The sequence below is a fragment of the Camarhynchus parvulus genome, chromosome 8 (assembly GCF_901933205.1).
Source record: "Camarhynchus parvulus chromosome 8, STF_HiC, whole genome shotgun sequence".
In the NCBI taxonomy this organism is placed as follows: domain Eukaryota; kingdom Metazoa; phylum Chordata; class Aves; order Passeriformes; family Thraupidae; genus Camarhynchus; species Camarhynchus parvulus.
This window is the reverse complement of record NC_044578.1, coordinates 18,620,870-18,637,190: the sequence shown is the minus strand read 5'-3', so window position 1 is coordinate 18,637,190 and position 16,321 is coordinate 18,620,870. Positions and strand designations below refer to the sequence as shown.

The 16,321-nt window shown below is 42.9% G+C and overlaps 2 protein-coding genes across 2 annotated transcripts in view; one reads left to right on the top strand and one right to left on the bottom strand.

The window, feature by feature from the left end:
- SASS6 (SAS-6 centriolar assembly protein) overlaps positions 1 to 2,156 on the top strand; it is a 12,971-nt gene extending 10,815 nt beyond the window's left edge. Inside the window, exons 16-17 of the mRNA XM_030952985.1 lie at positions 241 to 332; positions 422 to 2,156. Coding sequence (XP_030808845.1) covers positions 241 to 332; positions 422 to 510 — 181 coding nt within the window. The 3' untranslated portion in view covers positions 511 to 2,156. The remainder of the gene's footprint in view (positions 1 to 240; positions 333 to 421) is intronic.
- MFSD14A (major facilitator superfamily domain containing 14A) lies at positions 2,135 to 16,321 on the bottom strand. The gene is made up of 12 exons (XM_030952983.1): positions 16,159 to 16,321; positions 10,717 to 10,812; positions 9,645 to 9,707; positions 8,944 to 9,071; positions 7,783 to 7,897; positions 6,469 to 6,687; positions 6,060 to 6,173; positions 5,524 to 5,595; positions 4,955 to 5,067; positions 4,703 to 4,800; positions 4,032 to 4,195; positions 2,135 to 3,461 (listed from the first exon to the last, which is right to left on the bottom strand). The coding sequence occupies exons 1-12, from the start codon at positions 16,243 to 16,245 to the stop codon at positions 3,255 to 3,257; spliced, it is 1,476 nt and encodes a 491-aa protein (XP_030808843.1). The 5' UTR covers positions 16,246 to 16,321; the 3' UTR covers positions 2,135 to 3,254.

Sequence of the window (16,321 nt, the reverse complement as noted above, 5' to 3'; positions counted from 1 at the left end):
TCACTGTTGTTCCTGCTGACAGATCTAAGCCATCAGGTGCTGGGTCACTGAAAAAAATTAGTTCTAGACTGTTCTTAAACTACTCAGTGAAGGGTTAACTTTACATGGTAAAGGTCATGAAATGCAGTAGTTGCACTTCCAGTGGAGGTTTTCCTGACCAAGTCTGTAGCTGCCCTTGTTATAATGCACTGATGACAAACTGTGTTTGCTTTAAATTTTAATTTGCCTTTCTATTTCTAGTGGTGATCAGCTGGGGCTGGAATCAAAGTATTTCAAGAGAAAAGATGACAGCATTCCTTTACGAGGGCTTAGTCAAAACACACTAAACTCAGGTAAGTAGGAAACAGAAGGCGTTGTTTGAAACGTTCCTGAAGGGCAGTGACAGCCATGGTTCAATGCAGTGTCCTGTGCTGTTCTGCAGAGTACCTGAGGCCATACTTGCCAGCCAAAGCACAGCCATCGCCCAAAGCTGCTGGGACACCTGCCTCGGCCTATTTTCCTGGATCATAGACAGGGTTCTTACAGTAAGAGTCCTCTTTTAACCATTGAGGGATTTTAAAGTGTCCTGCAATAGTGTGTTAGTGAAGTATCAGTGTGAACTGACATAATGTTATGAGCCAGTTTTCTTTGAGGAAGGGATCTTGACTGACTTGGATGATGCTTCAGGGTGCTTGAGCCTAAGGAGAAGAAAAGCCTTAAGGAGCCTTACTGGGAACAACACTGAACCAGGGCTGTGCAGAATTTTCTTCGTATATTGTTGACCCTGTAAACCCTCCTAAAACCTCACCAAAGTGCTCTTTTATAAAAAACAGGTGAAATGTACATTCCCTGAGTGAGAACAATTACCTGAATTTCTATTTCTTGACTCCTTTTAGAGAATGGAGCACAGAATGCTGTCCATTTTGGTAATGGTCAAGCTCATATGGGGGCACAACTGCCTCACTAACCCTCCCATACAGTTTAGTTTTAAAAACTTGCCTAATTTTGGAACCAGCTTATTTGAATCGCATACAGACTTACAAATAATCTCATACTAAAAATGCTAAATTATTTCACTGAAGGTTGAAAATTAAAACTTAAAATTCTCAGTCTTGGTTCCCCTAACTAACTTTTCTGTTAATCTCTCAGTATTATATTCCACAGGCCACCGTGGATAAAACATTAAAAGGTGAAGTAGCTGAATAGTTAACTGTTGACAAGTATCAACACCTTAAAGTTACTTAATTTTTATAAATCATACTTTACAACTTGTAAGACTATACAGAAATATTAGATACTCTTACATCTCTGTAGCTTGTTCTACTGTCTTGGTTCAAATGCTAGGATAGCCCTTGGGACTTGGAGTCCCCTGCAGAACAAGCAGCATGGACTTATGCCAGGCAAAGTACCCTTACAATGATCATTCCTTACTTTTGGTAAAGATACTTTATTCCTTTTCACCTTAGTTACTCAGGTGCACCCAGAGGATTGTACATTTCAGTGGTTTGTTTTGCTGTGTGAAATGTGTACATTTGTTTATAGATTAGCACCATGTTATGTATAGTGTCTGGTTTTGTCATGTGTACATTTTAATGGAAATATTAAATGGTTTTTATCAAAACCTCTGATTAGTAACTCTTTCAGGAGTAGTACAAACCAGCATCTCCATGGTACTGGAATTCCCAGCTGAGGTAAGCACCAGAACAGCTCTATTTTATTTACCTTTTGCTGCAGTTTTCTGTGTGTTCATTGCAGCCCTGCAGAGCTCCTCTCTCCTGCAGTCCTGAGGTGCCTGAGCCTGTGTCCATCCCACCGTGCCAAGGAGCTGCTGGCACAGGAGTGTGGCAGCCCCTCCCAGGCCACTGCAATCCAAAGGGAGCCCTGGCCAGGCTGGCTCTGTGTCACTGACTGGTTCCTTGGAGCTGTGGTGGTCCTGTTCCACTGGGTCCCCAGGAAACAAGGAGCAGCTGCAGGCAGCCTGTGCTGTTATTCAGCAGGGACCCTTCCACTGTACTCAGGGCTGCTTTAGCTAATACATAAAGCTCCAGGCTGGATCACTACTCCACATGACTTTTTCCACCTGCTGAAGTATAACACACATGCAACTACTGAACTTCACTTAAGGTTTGAAGAGACATTCACAATTATTTAAAAATTCATTAAAATATTCAACTTTATTAACAGTATATTTACATTTTTTTTTCTGCTCTTGGTCAACCATGGTGAATGTTCAAAGGTAAAAAAGCATTAAGCAATAACCACAAGATGAAAACATTTTAAACCTATACAATACTTTATACACAAATTTATACAAAGGAACACTTAAATAATACAACTGGACACAAAAATATACACTTTTAGAGAAATTCACATCAGTAATTGTATAAAGCTCTCTTCTGTACTAAGGGTCCTGAAAATTTAGGACTAAAACTTTAGCTCTGTAATGCAAAAGGGTTCTTGTGACAGTCCTCAAAGGCCACTATATAGCACACGACAGATTCAAGGCTATCAGCTTATAGAGTTCAGTCTGTGTATTCAAGTTTTGAGGTCCTTGATGATTACGCAAACATCGGAAATAGAGTGGTTCAATAAACGGTACAGAGGAAAGCAGAGCTTTGGAGCCAGTATTAAAATCTGTAGGCCCAAAACACCCACTTTGTATTTCAACAAGTGTTTGATACGACCGTTTCTTCAAAAATAGAAAGAGTAAATGCACTTACATAAAAATAACTTTTACTGTTCAGCAAGCGTGCTCGTGTGATTTTTATATTAGTACAAACTTAAAAAAAAACCTGCCATGTGACTTTTAAAAGAAATGATACCAATTCACCTCCCTACTTAAGTACATTTACATTAAGGCTTTGAATCAGCTGACCCAAGATTTTACAACATTAAAACGAATGGGTCCACATGGATGCCAGTCTGTCTCATTGAGACGTAGCATGACTAGAATTAAAGCTCACCACCGTAAGGAAACAGAAGGATACATGCTCATGCCTTGACTCTATTGTTTGTCTCTGAACTAAGAATGTAAAGTTTAGCAGTAACAGTATTTCATGGCAAGAGACAAGTATGTAACAGTTTGTTTATAAAAGCAAGTAAGTTTTTAGTTCATGGCAACATCTTTGGAGAAAGCTCCTGTTTCAATTCCTACAGATTTCATGCAGAGAGATGCTTCTTAAGATTACCTTAAGAAATTACATTTTGATGGATTTGGAATGTGTATCCCAGACTGCTGATGAAAGAAGAGTCCAAACGGTCTTCCTGGATTTTTGTCATACATTTGTATCTTGCAGTAATGGTTCTTTAGCTTCACCAGGAGCTTGTGGGCTGTGGGGATGGCCGTGGCTGCCACAGTGTTTCTTCCAGTTGCTGGATCTTACATTTAGGTTGGTATGTTCAGGAATAAACAAGGCAACAAGTAGTGCCAACAGCACAGAGCACGCTCCAAATAAGAATGGGGGTCCAGGAATTATGGAGTTCTGAAAACAACAACAAAGTGTTAATGAGCCTTTCAACACACCTTAACAGCTTACAATTGCTAATTACCCACTTTCTAGAGCTGTTGCTTGACACATTGAATACAGTGCAGGAGTGAGAAGGAATGTGAAAGAACATTACATCCTAAGATTTAGGACAAGGGACCACATGATGCTTATTAATGCTTGCCAACTTCCTTTTCTAGTGCAAGTTCTTCCTGCTGAGTTTCCCCAAAAACTCAGTTAAAAAAAAGCTCGGCACGAGGACAACAAAACAAAAACATTCACCACTGCTCTCTGTTCATCCTTCCCTCACGGTATTTTCCTCACAAGGGTCACAGTCGTCTATGACTGTCACCTGTAGCTATTTGAAAATTACACTAAACTGGTGCATGCAATTAAACAGATCAGCTAAGCAGCCCTCCCCTAGAGGGACTTAGGAACCTCTTTCTACACCTTCCATTTGCAGTAAGCCTAACAAAATGTACCACAGCATCAAACTGGAGAAGTGATGAGCACAAGAGCCCTTCCTAACTTCTTCTTTTGGAAGCAGTAAGTACAAAAGAAACGTACCTGTTGTAAGTGGTATTGCGTAACCACGCCACCTCCTGACGATGATTCGGGCATGGGCAGTTCATTCAGTTCAACGTGAAATATATAGAATATGAAACCATAGAGCGCTGGTCCCAAACCATTACACAGGCCTCGGATTCCTGTAATCATCCCTTGAACAACACCTGGGAAACATAAAATACATGTGCTTCTCTATCTATAGTTCTTCATATATAATTAACTATTTCTAATGCCTTAATTGACTTGAAACTAATGCAAGCAGGCAAGCTCCAAATGGTGTTGCACTACAGGTAGCAGTAAACAAGGGGCACAAAGAACCTGTCGTTATCATATATTTGAGCGGCAGTGTCTGCCATGCTAAGCTAGTTCAGAGGCCAGGATATGCACACTGTCTCACACTGTTCCTCCTACAGTGAGGAACAGTGCATTGAGTTTGCTGAATGTTTTGCAGCTGTAAGGCTTTGTTGAGTTTTCCCTCTGCAGCAGAAGTACATGGTACACACACAATGCAACTTCTAAGCAGCTTGGATTTAATGTGGTGCCCTAAGCTCAGGTATCTGGGCTGCCCTGCCAAGACTCAGCCTGGCTGATGAGCACTAAGCCCAGCCCCCATTATGTCTGTCTGCACAGTATTCCTCAACTAGAATTCCAAGAAGCAGGAGCAAACCTACCCTGCTGGTCAGCATCAGCAGTTCGTGAGACCAGGGCGCTGACAGCGGGGAACGTGATGCTGGACATGGCAGCCACAGCTCCGGCTGCCCACATCATCCTGCAAAACACAGCCTGCAGTCACTGCTCTGGGCTGGAGCTCTGCCCTGGGAGCACAGGGATGCTGGGTTGGCTCTCCTGCACTCGCACCCTTGGAGAAGGGATGCAGTGCACACCAGCCGTGCATCAGTCAAAGCAAAGGGAAATGTGCTTACCACGGCTCTGACCCAAAGCCATACCAGGCCAGCTGCAGTATCTGGAACCCCAGGCCCAGCAGGATGGTGTTCTTATTTCCAATGGACCGCATCAGTAAACTCAACACTATTGTCTAACAGAGAGGACAAAAGAAAAATGTCAGAAAAATAACATTCTTAAAGGTTAAACACAAGTAAGCTGATGAGTTAATGCATTAAAAAAACAACACCTGAAAACATTTTATTCTCAAAGTCAAATACATGCAGAAATATTATTTGAAAGTAGTGTTCTTCAAAAGCAGTATTTGCCTCTACCAAAAAAAAAAAAGAGCAGCATTTAGCAAGTTGTATGATTAAACCATCATCCCTTCTTTGATGCACAAAGGATTTAGTTTTCACTTAAAGAACCAAACACTTGTTGCCAAGTGTTTTCATCTAAGTTAGAGTCTTAAACAATTTCTAGAGATCTAGAAAAAAAACAGACACAGAAAAGCTCAGTTACATTTATGGAACCACAGTGTTCTCCATTCTCCACAGTGCTTCCTTCTTTTTAGCTTGCCAAATCAATGACACACAGAGCAATAACTCACCTGTGCAATAATGGAAAGAATCCCAAGAACTGCTATAAATGCTGCAACACTTTCAGATGAAAATCCCATTATCTATATTAAAAAAAAGGCAATTTGATTATTAACCATAAACCATGCGTCATGATGTCACAAACCCCAGTGAGGGAACACACAATGCAGAAGACCAGTATTATTCTGTTCCTTGTCTTTTTTTCCATTACATCAAACAAATAAATGAAAATAAAGGGGCATAAATAAAAAACAATCAAATTGTTCCCTCAAAAAATAACACCAGTTTAACATATTGAACCTCATAGTCCAAAAATAATGCAAATAATTACAAAATACAAGAAATTGTTTTATAACTCATTCATCACTTTCCTGTCTTTTTGCCTAAAAGAGAAAAACAAAACAACAAAGGAACTTACATCAGTCGCTGGGAGCTTCTAAATTACATGAGTTACCTGTATTTTCCATATTAGTTCAGTAATGTTGAAAACTTTCTTAAGTCCTGTAAATATACTTCTGTTCAAATTCATACCAAAATGTTACATTACCTGTCTGAGGTATAGGAAGAAGCTGGAATATTGGCCTGCCTCTGGGAGGTAGGAAAGAAAGACTGTTATGCAGATTAGCAGCACAATGGAGTCCTGGCCGACTTTCTTCAGGGACTACGGCGGCAAGAAAAAAGAATTACAAAACATTCCACCTTTATTTCCAAAAAGCATCCCTAGCTGGGCTCTGAAAAGCCTGACAATTAATGAAGTTGTTATGCAGCACCACCAAAGAATTCTCTGTATGTTTAGCAAGATTGTCAGCAAAAGAATCACCAGTGAAGCAAGGTCAAGCTTGAAGGAATTGAAGGCTTTCTTTTGCAAGCCTGAACTATTGTAAATTCAGTCTCTTGCCTGTGTCCAAAGCTCAGTATCTACAAATAACAAAATCTTCCCAATTTAAGTAGCTTACTGCAAAGGGGTCAGCCTGTTCCCATGAAATGGGTGCTCCCCAGGACGCTGGCCTCATCTTCTCTGGCAGTGATTCCGGCACAGCAACAAGGATGAAGCAAATGTCCAGCAAGGCAATTGCTGTAGCCAGCACCACCACCAGGCTGTCGCCGTACGCTCGGCCAAGGTAGGCACCGATAGCAGGGCTGGTGACTAAACTTGCTGCAAAAGTTGCTGAAACCTGAAATAAATAACAGCTGGTAAGATTTGCAGTGAGACAAGTCAGCAGCGTTATTGCCCACATTTCCTCCTTGTCAGAAGCCTAACCACTATAATCACACAGTGATTAAAAGTAACCTCTTTCCTATGCCTATGTGGGAGCAGCTGTGCGTTTTAGACAATCACAATTTTTTACAAAAGATTTTCTGATAACTGCACAGCAATGTGAGTCTCACAGCACTCTTGCATGTACTGACAATTAGGTTTAATTAACTGCAGATTCTGCTGATACCTCTGGGAAGCAATGAGGTATATTTAATCTTCATATTAGTGAAATAGGCAATGTCTGTTAAAAAACAAAGCACCTGTATAAAGGGTATATTAAATGTAATATGCTGGTTAATCCAACTCAGTAGTTGTCAGTTAATCAGCTGGCCTTGTGAAAGGTATTAACTTAAAAACTGAAAGAACTTTCTCAGCATATCTCAATCCCTGATGTGTACAGGCACAAAGAAACTATTTAGTTCTATATCCATTGCTTTCAGCTCTTCCTGCTGAATGGTAATGGATTCTGTAACTTAACAAATGATTTTTCTAATCCATAATAACCTGAGGCTGTCAAGGCTCCTGGGACCTGACGGGCTATCAGGAGATAACAGGGAAACAGAGGTGAGTTGTAAGAACTTCAACCAGACAAGTAACTCAGCTATGTTTGTTCTGAACTGCAGCTCAGAAGAGGAAACACAGGCAGGGGCAGTCCAGTATCACACAATGGCACTTCCAGAACAAAAGGTGAGACTTCTGAAACAATGACAGAGTAGTACCAGAGTGGGCAACAATACAGGAATAACTAAAGCTCCTCAAATTACACCATTAAGACTGATAACAGCGCTTAAGACAGGCATGACAGCTTCTGACAAGGCCATGTTTTGTTTCATTTAGAAGTAGAATATTCAAGAGATAGAGACTGGATGACAAGAACAATTAAACAGAAAAAACTGACTCTAAATTAAAATCAACTTGCCACAGAAGAAACAAAGCCACAGCTTTGAAAAGCACTACAAACTGAAGGGCTTAGTACTGAATACCATAGGAAAAGAGTCCAAACAATACATACCAAACCATAGGCCATGCTCCTCTCATGTTCTTGGGTTATGTCTGCTACATATGCAAAAACTACAGAAAATGTTACTGCAAAAACTCCAGACACGGAGATTACAGCGAAGTACCACCTAAGAACATGATAAAAAAGATTAGAACAACTAAACAGAAACAGTCTATTCAATCCAAGTGCAGTTAAACAGTAAATCACCTTGTCCAACCTATCTTGACAATTTATTGAGATAATCTTGGATAAAGCCAATGTCACTGTGTCTTGATAGAACTGTGTAACACAGATGCGCACCAAGTACAAGCAGCACGATTTTGTAACATCTACAAAAAGCTGCTGTGATTAAATACTACTAAACTTAACTGGTCTATGACCCAAAGCAAATTAGGAACCCCAGTATTTTGAGAACCTGGTCATTGAAAGGCCTCCACATTAGCCATATCTGTATGTATAGACACTAGCACTTGGCATTGGAAGCCTTAATGTACACTTAGAAAACAAGCTCCTTCTGAAGAGAGATGAGCAGGCTGTGTGATCAGAGAGGAAACAGGAAAGGCTGACGGAGGTGCCTGGGCTGCTGGCACTGGCCTGTGTCAGTGCAGGCTGTGCCACTGCTGTTCCACCCTCAGAACAGCATGGCTCAGGAGCAAGCCCAGGGCTCTGACTCCTGCCCTACCTGGGCAGTGTTCCAGCCAGTTACCAGGTCAGTAGGGTGCACACAGCATGAAAGCTGGTCGATTTTAGAATTTGAGAAACAAAAGTGTAAAAGTGCTGCAACATTGTACCTTACAAATGGTGACCTCATGCACCCACATTAGGTAAGGTTTTGATTTCAGTGTCACTGGCTGGTAGCTGGGTGAGAGCTGTGGCCACAATCCAGACCTACACAGTTCACTGGACAGTGTTCTCCAGCTTTGGCAGATGTGCTGGACGTTGGGCTTACAGCACACAGATCAAAATCAGCAGCTGCTGAAATTCTGACCAAGGCTTTTGGCCTATGGCAGCTGCTTCAGGTTGACTGTTCCCCCAGCTTTGCAGAGAAATAATACAAAAGCCTCAACCTTCCATGAAGCACAAAAGAACATTTTATCACAATGCTACACAAACAAGCATTAGATAGCAACCTTGGAAAACAACAGCCAATCTGGCATGAAACAATTTACTAACCATGGGCTGATCTTCATTAGTGGTATTGGTGCACAGGTGAAAAATACTGTTAGCAGCAAGAAGGACTTTCGTCCCCACACATCAGACAGGGCACCTATGAGTGGGGCACTGAGGAACGACAGTAAGCCCTGATGAAACAAAACATGGGAAGTCAGAACTGAGAGCTCAGACTCAGGGTAGCTGACCACAGCACAGCCTGAGAGCAGCCCGGGCTCTGGTTCCATTCAACCCAACTACTACAGTGCAATGCACCAAAGGCAATGTGGCCAAGCATCACTGATCTTCTATCTAACGTCTGACTACATAAAACTTGAGATCTATTATCTCAGAGCTACACAAAATTCAAAATGCAGATGATCCAGTCATACAAGCAGTCTCATGAACTGTGCTTTATAGTTTACTGGAGCAACAAACTCCAAGTGAAAAATTATCCACTTTCAGCACCATATGCATCATTTGGGATTAAGGAACTACCTTTTTATTTGCTGAACCCAGACAGTAGATACAGACCAAGTCAATACCTTACTAAAAGTAAAAAGAGGCACATTTGCACTTTCAGCAGTAATTTAGTTCCATTTTATTCATGCTGTGAAAGCCATATTGAAAAACCTCTTGACTGTTTCTCTCAGTTGGCAGTTATTTCTACATTCCTCCCACCATTCACTTTAAGTTGTGCTTGTGATTAACTTCTGTCAACTTACCTTTACTCCTTGAATTAGACCATTCATTAGAAATGTATGTTTTGGGAAGGTTTCATGCAAAACCTGGAGAGGAAACATGAATACAGTCATTTACACAATATGAACTACATATATTGCTCATGATACATCCAACTTTAGGATGCACAGCAGTTTTTTTATTTTTCATAGAATACAGAGGAAAAAATAGAAGAAAAAAGGGCAAACCACAAATAATGTGACAAGTCTTTAATTTGCATGGAAGGCATTTTGAGATTTCAGTGCCTGAAATATAAATATACCATAGAGAACCTAGAAAATTATCTCTGACCAGATTCTCCAAATGCTACTGTGTCATCTGCTGGGGACTGGGGAGAGACAGAGGAGAGATGCCACCATCCTGGAGTGGCTCTCACTTTGGTGAGTAGAATCCAGAAATGCAGCTGTCTCAGTCTGATTTGTGTTTAGATGAGAGGGATTCCATTCAGTGACAATGTGCAGTTCATACCCCAGACACTGCTGATGGGTAACATCGGCTTTCAGAGCAGCACCAAGACTGCTTTTAAAGTGGAGCTGGCTTGGGAGATTTTTAAGCCTTCACTCCTTTCAATTTGTCATCATACATCACTCACAAATTAAATCCAAATTAAAAGCAACCAACTACATGAGAAAGTACCTTGATACAAACACATTGGTAGGGCTGTTTCACCAATCATGGGGATGCTTTGACTGGTGTAACAGACTGGTGTAACTGGTTACCATATTTCAAGTGTATTTTTGTCCTTACATTTGTAATATGCCAATATTTTATGGTATCTTGAAAGGAAAGATAATTTCAATCAGAAACTATTTATATGTAAGCTTGAGTGTTAGCAGACTTGCATGTAAACAGCTGTGCTACAACATTACACTGCTACAGTGAAATAAATGAAATTTCTGATACCACCTAAAAATATGGAACTTTTCACTTGCACAACAGAGCAGCTCAGTGATATGTAATTTTCATTTCATGTAATTTAGAAGATGCTCAGTAATGCCTTTGCAGTAATTGTCCCACCTCCCATACAGTGAGAAAAAGCTCCTAAGGATCACCTACCACTAAAGTGGGAGCTGTCAGGAGTCCCCAGGCAAAAAACTCCAAGAAGATCACGATAACAGCATGGTAGACACTGGGTGAACCAATTCCTTGAGGCTGAAATAGGAGAAAAGACAGGCGATTAAAACATCTGATCATCTATTAGAGCCATGAGAAATGCATCTGAACACTATAAACAGAACAATTAATAATGAAACAGGATTCAAAACTTGGGAATAGTTACCCAACTAACTGGTATGGAATAAACCTCATTTTTTTAATCCTTTGATGCTAATGTCCTAAAGTGTCCTACTCTTACTCTGCAGAATCCTTCAAACATAAACCACTAACACTGCCAATCTGGGAAAAAAGGATGTCACAGGAAAAGAGACTCTTCTTCAGACAACTAGTTAGTTTTCCTTGAGAAAAGTGCTTAAGTGTACACACGGACACAAAGCCACATGGAACCAAGTTTCCATGCAGCGCTCACACTCAGCTATCCCAAGTCTCACTACCCAGCCTATCAAACAGCTCTTCTGTTACTAAAAGGCACCACTGCTCCACACAAAACAGCTCTAAACCAGGAAAGAAACTAAAATCATGAACATCAGAAGCAAATCTCAGGATCAACACTGATCACTTCCCAAATACTGAGTGCAGGCCTATCAGCTACAGTGTGCTTCAAACGCAGGAAGAGATGCAGATAAAAGATCTGACAAAAGAAACTTGAAATTCTCAGTGATTTAGTGGAATCAGGAGCAGCTTTTGAAGAGAACAAAAAGAGAATGGGTGGGAAAACCTGCTCATCTCGTAGACTCTGTAAATGCTGTCAAACAACATGCCACAGTTCAATATTTGCAAATTAAGGATAGGGTTCACTAATTATTCTCATATTAAAGCAGTATGAATAACTCCTCAGAAATTTCCTATGTGCTCTTTCAACTTAGAAGTGCTGCCTTAACATCTGCTTTGCTGCTTTTGTGCAAAGGTGAGTTACTAACAGAGTGGCCCTGATGTGATCTGACCTGGCATTTACACTGAGCACACACACAGGTGAAGGACCTCAGCTGCTTCCCAAGAAGGCTCACTGGGATTTTATCAATGTGTGTAAGCAGCTGATGGAGGAGTAAATACAAGAACCAGACTCTTCTCAGAGGTGTCGGTGACAGGACTGCAGGCACATACTGAAATACAAGAAATTACACTTGAACCTCAGAACAGCAACCCTTCCTGAAAAAGGCTGCTCAGTGAAGTGTGGAGCTGCCAACCTCCAAACCCCACTAGACACAGCCCTGAGCAAACTGCTCCAGCTGATCCTGTCTGGGGTAAGAGACTGGGGCAGTTGGATTAGTGATGTTGGAGGTGCCTTCCAGCCTCAAATACTACACAATTTTAAGTTGCAGTTAGGTAATACTGGAGTCATTCTTTTATTAGGAGATTTATGCAGCCATACCTAGCTTTTCTTTCTAGATTCCAATATTTCCAACATAGAAAAAAAAATCTTACTGAACAAATGTAGGAAATAAATACAGAAAACCTCACTGCCTAATCACTCCTACTGCTAAATAAGATAATAAGATAATTTTTAATTAATCAATAAGATAATTTTCAAAAGTAACCATAACAGTCTGTAAAAGGTGAAATACAAAGCATCTCAGCACTGCGCTATTTTTCTTTCCCAAGCCCTCTTCAGTAAATACAGACATACCATACTGATATTTCTGCTGTTTTTTCTGCCCACTCTCCCAAGGATGTAAATTAACAGTCTTTGTAGGTACAGAGAGTGGCTATAATTATCCTCTCTTCCCACAATTCCTTTCCCTTTCCACCCACAATCCTTATTTTAGCTTTGGGTTAAAAATTTATCCAGCTCTGCACAAACTGCAATATCAATGTTAGCTGTTTGACTCAGTCTCATGAAATCAGGTTCACTCTGACAGCCCCCAGGTTCCTGTCATATTGCTGGCTGGTGACCCCCCAGGCCTGACAGACAGTGAGGGAGGTGTCACAAACCATCCCAGCCCTCCCAGCGTGGGGGTCAGAGCTCCCCCATTCCCAGCAAACACGAGTGACTCCATCTGTGCCCGTGCTGCCTTTGTCCAGCTCCGGGCAGCTCCAAGACCACCTGCACAAAGCCAAACAGCAGCACGAGAGCAGTGGCTGCTCTGCACAGGGGAACTGCTGCTGCCTTTGGAGGCTCAGGTGGGTCACTGCTGTCCCCTGTCATGTCACCCAGCTGTGAGCAACACCCACAGAGCTTTCCAACACGCTGACAATAACAAGCAGAAGTGACACTTAGATCACTATGGTGCAACTTCCCTGCTTTCCTGTTGCTAGCGCTCACTTATCACAGGTACTGTTATTTGTTCTTATCTGTAAAAAAAGGAGTCATTTAGTCACATTTAGATCCTCACCACTATAATAATTTTTAAAGGTGGTGGCAACTATCAAGCAGCAGGGGTGCTTCTGAGGTGAGAGAGCAAGGGGAGGATAAGCAGTTACAGTGCAGTGTATTAAGACACATTGCAAGCATTCAGTCCCCAAGGTTTCAGAGCCAGCCTGAGGCACTCAGAGCCCACAGGTACAGTGCAGGTGCTGGGTGCCCAGCCCCACAAACAAACCTGCCCCCTGTGCTTTCCTAACGGGCCAACACAGTGTAGTGCAATGGCACAAGTGCAACTGAAGCAGAAGGCCCCAGACCTGGAAAGGAAAGATGCAGAGCCCTTGTGTGAACAAGCTGGGACTGAGATGTTCCGATCACAGTAACAGCAACCTTCCTCTGTCACCAGCAGCCAGAGCAGAGCACATTTGTGCCTGGCTAAACCTGCTGCACAAACAGGGCTCCAAGAATGCCTTTTCCTCTGGTTATAGAGAAGATGCCTTTAATCAAACACTTTGTACTGTCAGTCATGCCAGTGATAAGAAGTGTACATGCTAGGCAAGCCCAAGAACACACATCTGACAAAACAGAAAAACCATAAAAGCAACAAAGGTATTGTGTGTAAGACCACAGCTGCTGCTCCTCTGGTGAAAAGGAAAAAAGTACCAAATGAAGTTCAAATCTCTAATTCATTTCATGACTGCTTAAAAAATGCATCATCATACATAAAATGAATCCATATAGGAAGGAAAAATTAAAATTGTTGGGGAAAAAGAAGTGTTGAAACAGAAGTTGTGGCTGCCCCACCCCTGGAAGTGCTCAGCGGCAGGCCAGATGGGATTTTGAGCAACCAGGTCTATGGGAGGTGTCCTTGCCCATGGCAGGGGTTGGAAATAGATGATCTTTAAAGTCTCTTCCAACCCAAACCATTTGTGATTCTATGAAACCACATCACTGGTGTTACTGCCTCTCCTTTGGTGAAATCTGACAACACACACTTGAGTACAACACACCATTACACATTCTTTCTGTGATACAGCTACTAAAGCTGCAAATAGAAAAACACAAAAATATCACCAAGCACCAACCCAAGCTCCTGCACCACCCACTGCCTTGTCATGGAGACCCAGCAGAAACTGCAGTGGGAAGAGAGGCTTTGCAGAAACAATGGGTGGGTTTTCCTTTTTGCTTGTTTGGGGTTTTTTTTTTGTTTTGTTTCCAATCAGAAACGCTTTCTGCCTGTGCCACTGCCTCATTAACCATCTGTACATTACCCATTCTGGCTCACACAATTTGGTCTGATGTCAAACAGTTCCAAAATAAACCAATCAGGCTGGACAGTGTGCACAAAGATGCTTGATTAATTACTGGTTTGCCAGTGGGAAACACTGAAGACACTTCAGGGGGCCATTTTCAGGTACCTGTTTCCCACAATGCCACACACCACACTGGGTAATGAATGAAGCAGCTGAGGACACTGAAGGCCAACTGAACATTCCAGAAAATATTTAAAAATTGCATGCACAAAGTTTCTGCTGTTGCTATAAAGAACACTCTTATATCAAACTTCCTAACTTAAAAATATGTATTTAAGACAAATATTTTCCCCAACATTTATTTGAAGGCAGAAAGTATCACAAGTTGAAGTTTTTGTTGCCTACATACCTTCATCTAATGCTTATGGCTCATTTTTACGTGATTTCCAAAAACTAAATTAATACAGAACTCGTGGGAGTTGGCACTCCGCTTTTGAAACCGGTGGCACTGAATGATGTACCAAAAGTATCACAGAATGCAGTTCATTGTAACATACTTTCTCCTCTCTTGGCAAAAGGAAGTTAAAGTTGAGAGGTTAGGGACGCTTGGAAACACACTGCATCTTACTCAATGATACTCCGTGAGAAATTAAGAAGCACCATGTCCACTGAGTGACATTTACTCTGCTTGTATTACTTAATCTAAAATATTTCCATTTAACATCTGGACAAGGTAATCTCATACCTTTCTATCTTTAAAAACAGCAGAAACATCCTGGAAAACACCAACAACCAATACCTGAATTAATTTTGCTTCCTAACACTTCAGTAATCCAGCCAGTTGGCCACTTCGATGAACAAGTATAGTGACTCGCACACCTGCCTCTTCTCCATTATTGTTCCAAAAAGACAAACTGAAGGGCCATCAGCAATTTAGTCTGTCAAGACGTCTCTTTATTTGAAATAAAGCCACTGCATTTAGAACAGGGTGCATCGAAGCTACATAGTGTTACACAGCGGAAAAAATCCAGGGGCAATGATACATTGGAAATAATGGCACGCATCGATACCAAAAAAAAAACCCAAAAAAAAAAAAAAAAAAAAAAAAAAAAAAAAACCAACCAAACAAAAAAAAAAAAAAAAAAAACAGAAAACACACCCAAACCAACTCCAAGCTCCAGCAGTCAAAACACTTAACAACTTCATTTCTTTTTCGAATTTATGTATTTACGAGGAAGCAAAACAGTGGGAAGAACCGCAAAGCCTTTCTCCCAGGCGCCCTTTGCGGAACTGCTCCGGCGCTGGTGTCTGTCCCCCTCTCGGGCCGGTTCTGTCTGACCACGGGCACCGCGGGGACAGCGCTCCCTGCCCCGCGGGCAGCCCCGCACCCGCAGCCGCCGCTCACGGGAGCCGCGCTCGGCGAGGGTGGGCTCGGCCATGCCCCGCTCACCTCGGCCGGCCCTAACGACCCGCCGTGCCCCGGGCCCGGCGCCTGAGGCCGCACTCGCTCCCAGACCCAAAACCCGGCCCACACGAGGAGCGAACTGCGCTTACGGGCGGAGCAAAGCGGCCCGACGCGCTCACAGGTGTTCTGGGGCAGCCGCCCCGCGGACACCGGCCCGGGCTGCCGAGCGCGACCATCGGGGTTGCGGCGGCCGTGAGGGCACCGCGATCGACACAGGCGCGGCCGCCCGAGGCCCGCGGGCCCACCCACCCCTGCCGGACCGGGCCCTGCCCCTCCAGGGCCGGCCCCCGCACCGCCACGCAGCCCGGGGCCCGCCGCCGCCGACAGCCGTCCCCGGGCCGCCCCGCGCCCCCCGGCCTCACCGTCCCGCCGTCCTTAATGATGATCTTCTTGGCCAGCATGATGCTGCGGTTCACGGCGCGCTTCTTCTTCTTCCCCGCCTGGGTCATTTTACCATCGCACCCCGGGGGCGGCACCAGCGGCCCCTCGCGGCTCCCTTCGGGCCTCGGCTCCCTTCGGGCCTCG

Coding starts and splice junctions, on each gene's coding strand:
- MFSD14A (XM_030952983.1), bottom strand. CDS start 16,245: ATGACCCAGGCGGGGAAGAAGAAGAAGCGCGCCGTGAACCGCAGCATC. Junction 9,072..9,644: donor GTCTAATTCAAGGAGTAAAG/GTAAGTTGACAG, acceptor TTGTTTCATCAG/GGCTTACTGTCGTTCCTCAG. Junction 3,462..4,031: donor CGCAATACCACTTACAACAG/GTACGTTTCTTT, acceptor TGTTGTTTTCAG/AACTCCATAATTCCTGGACC.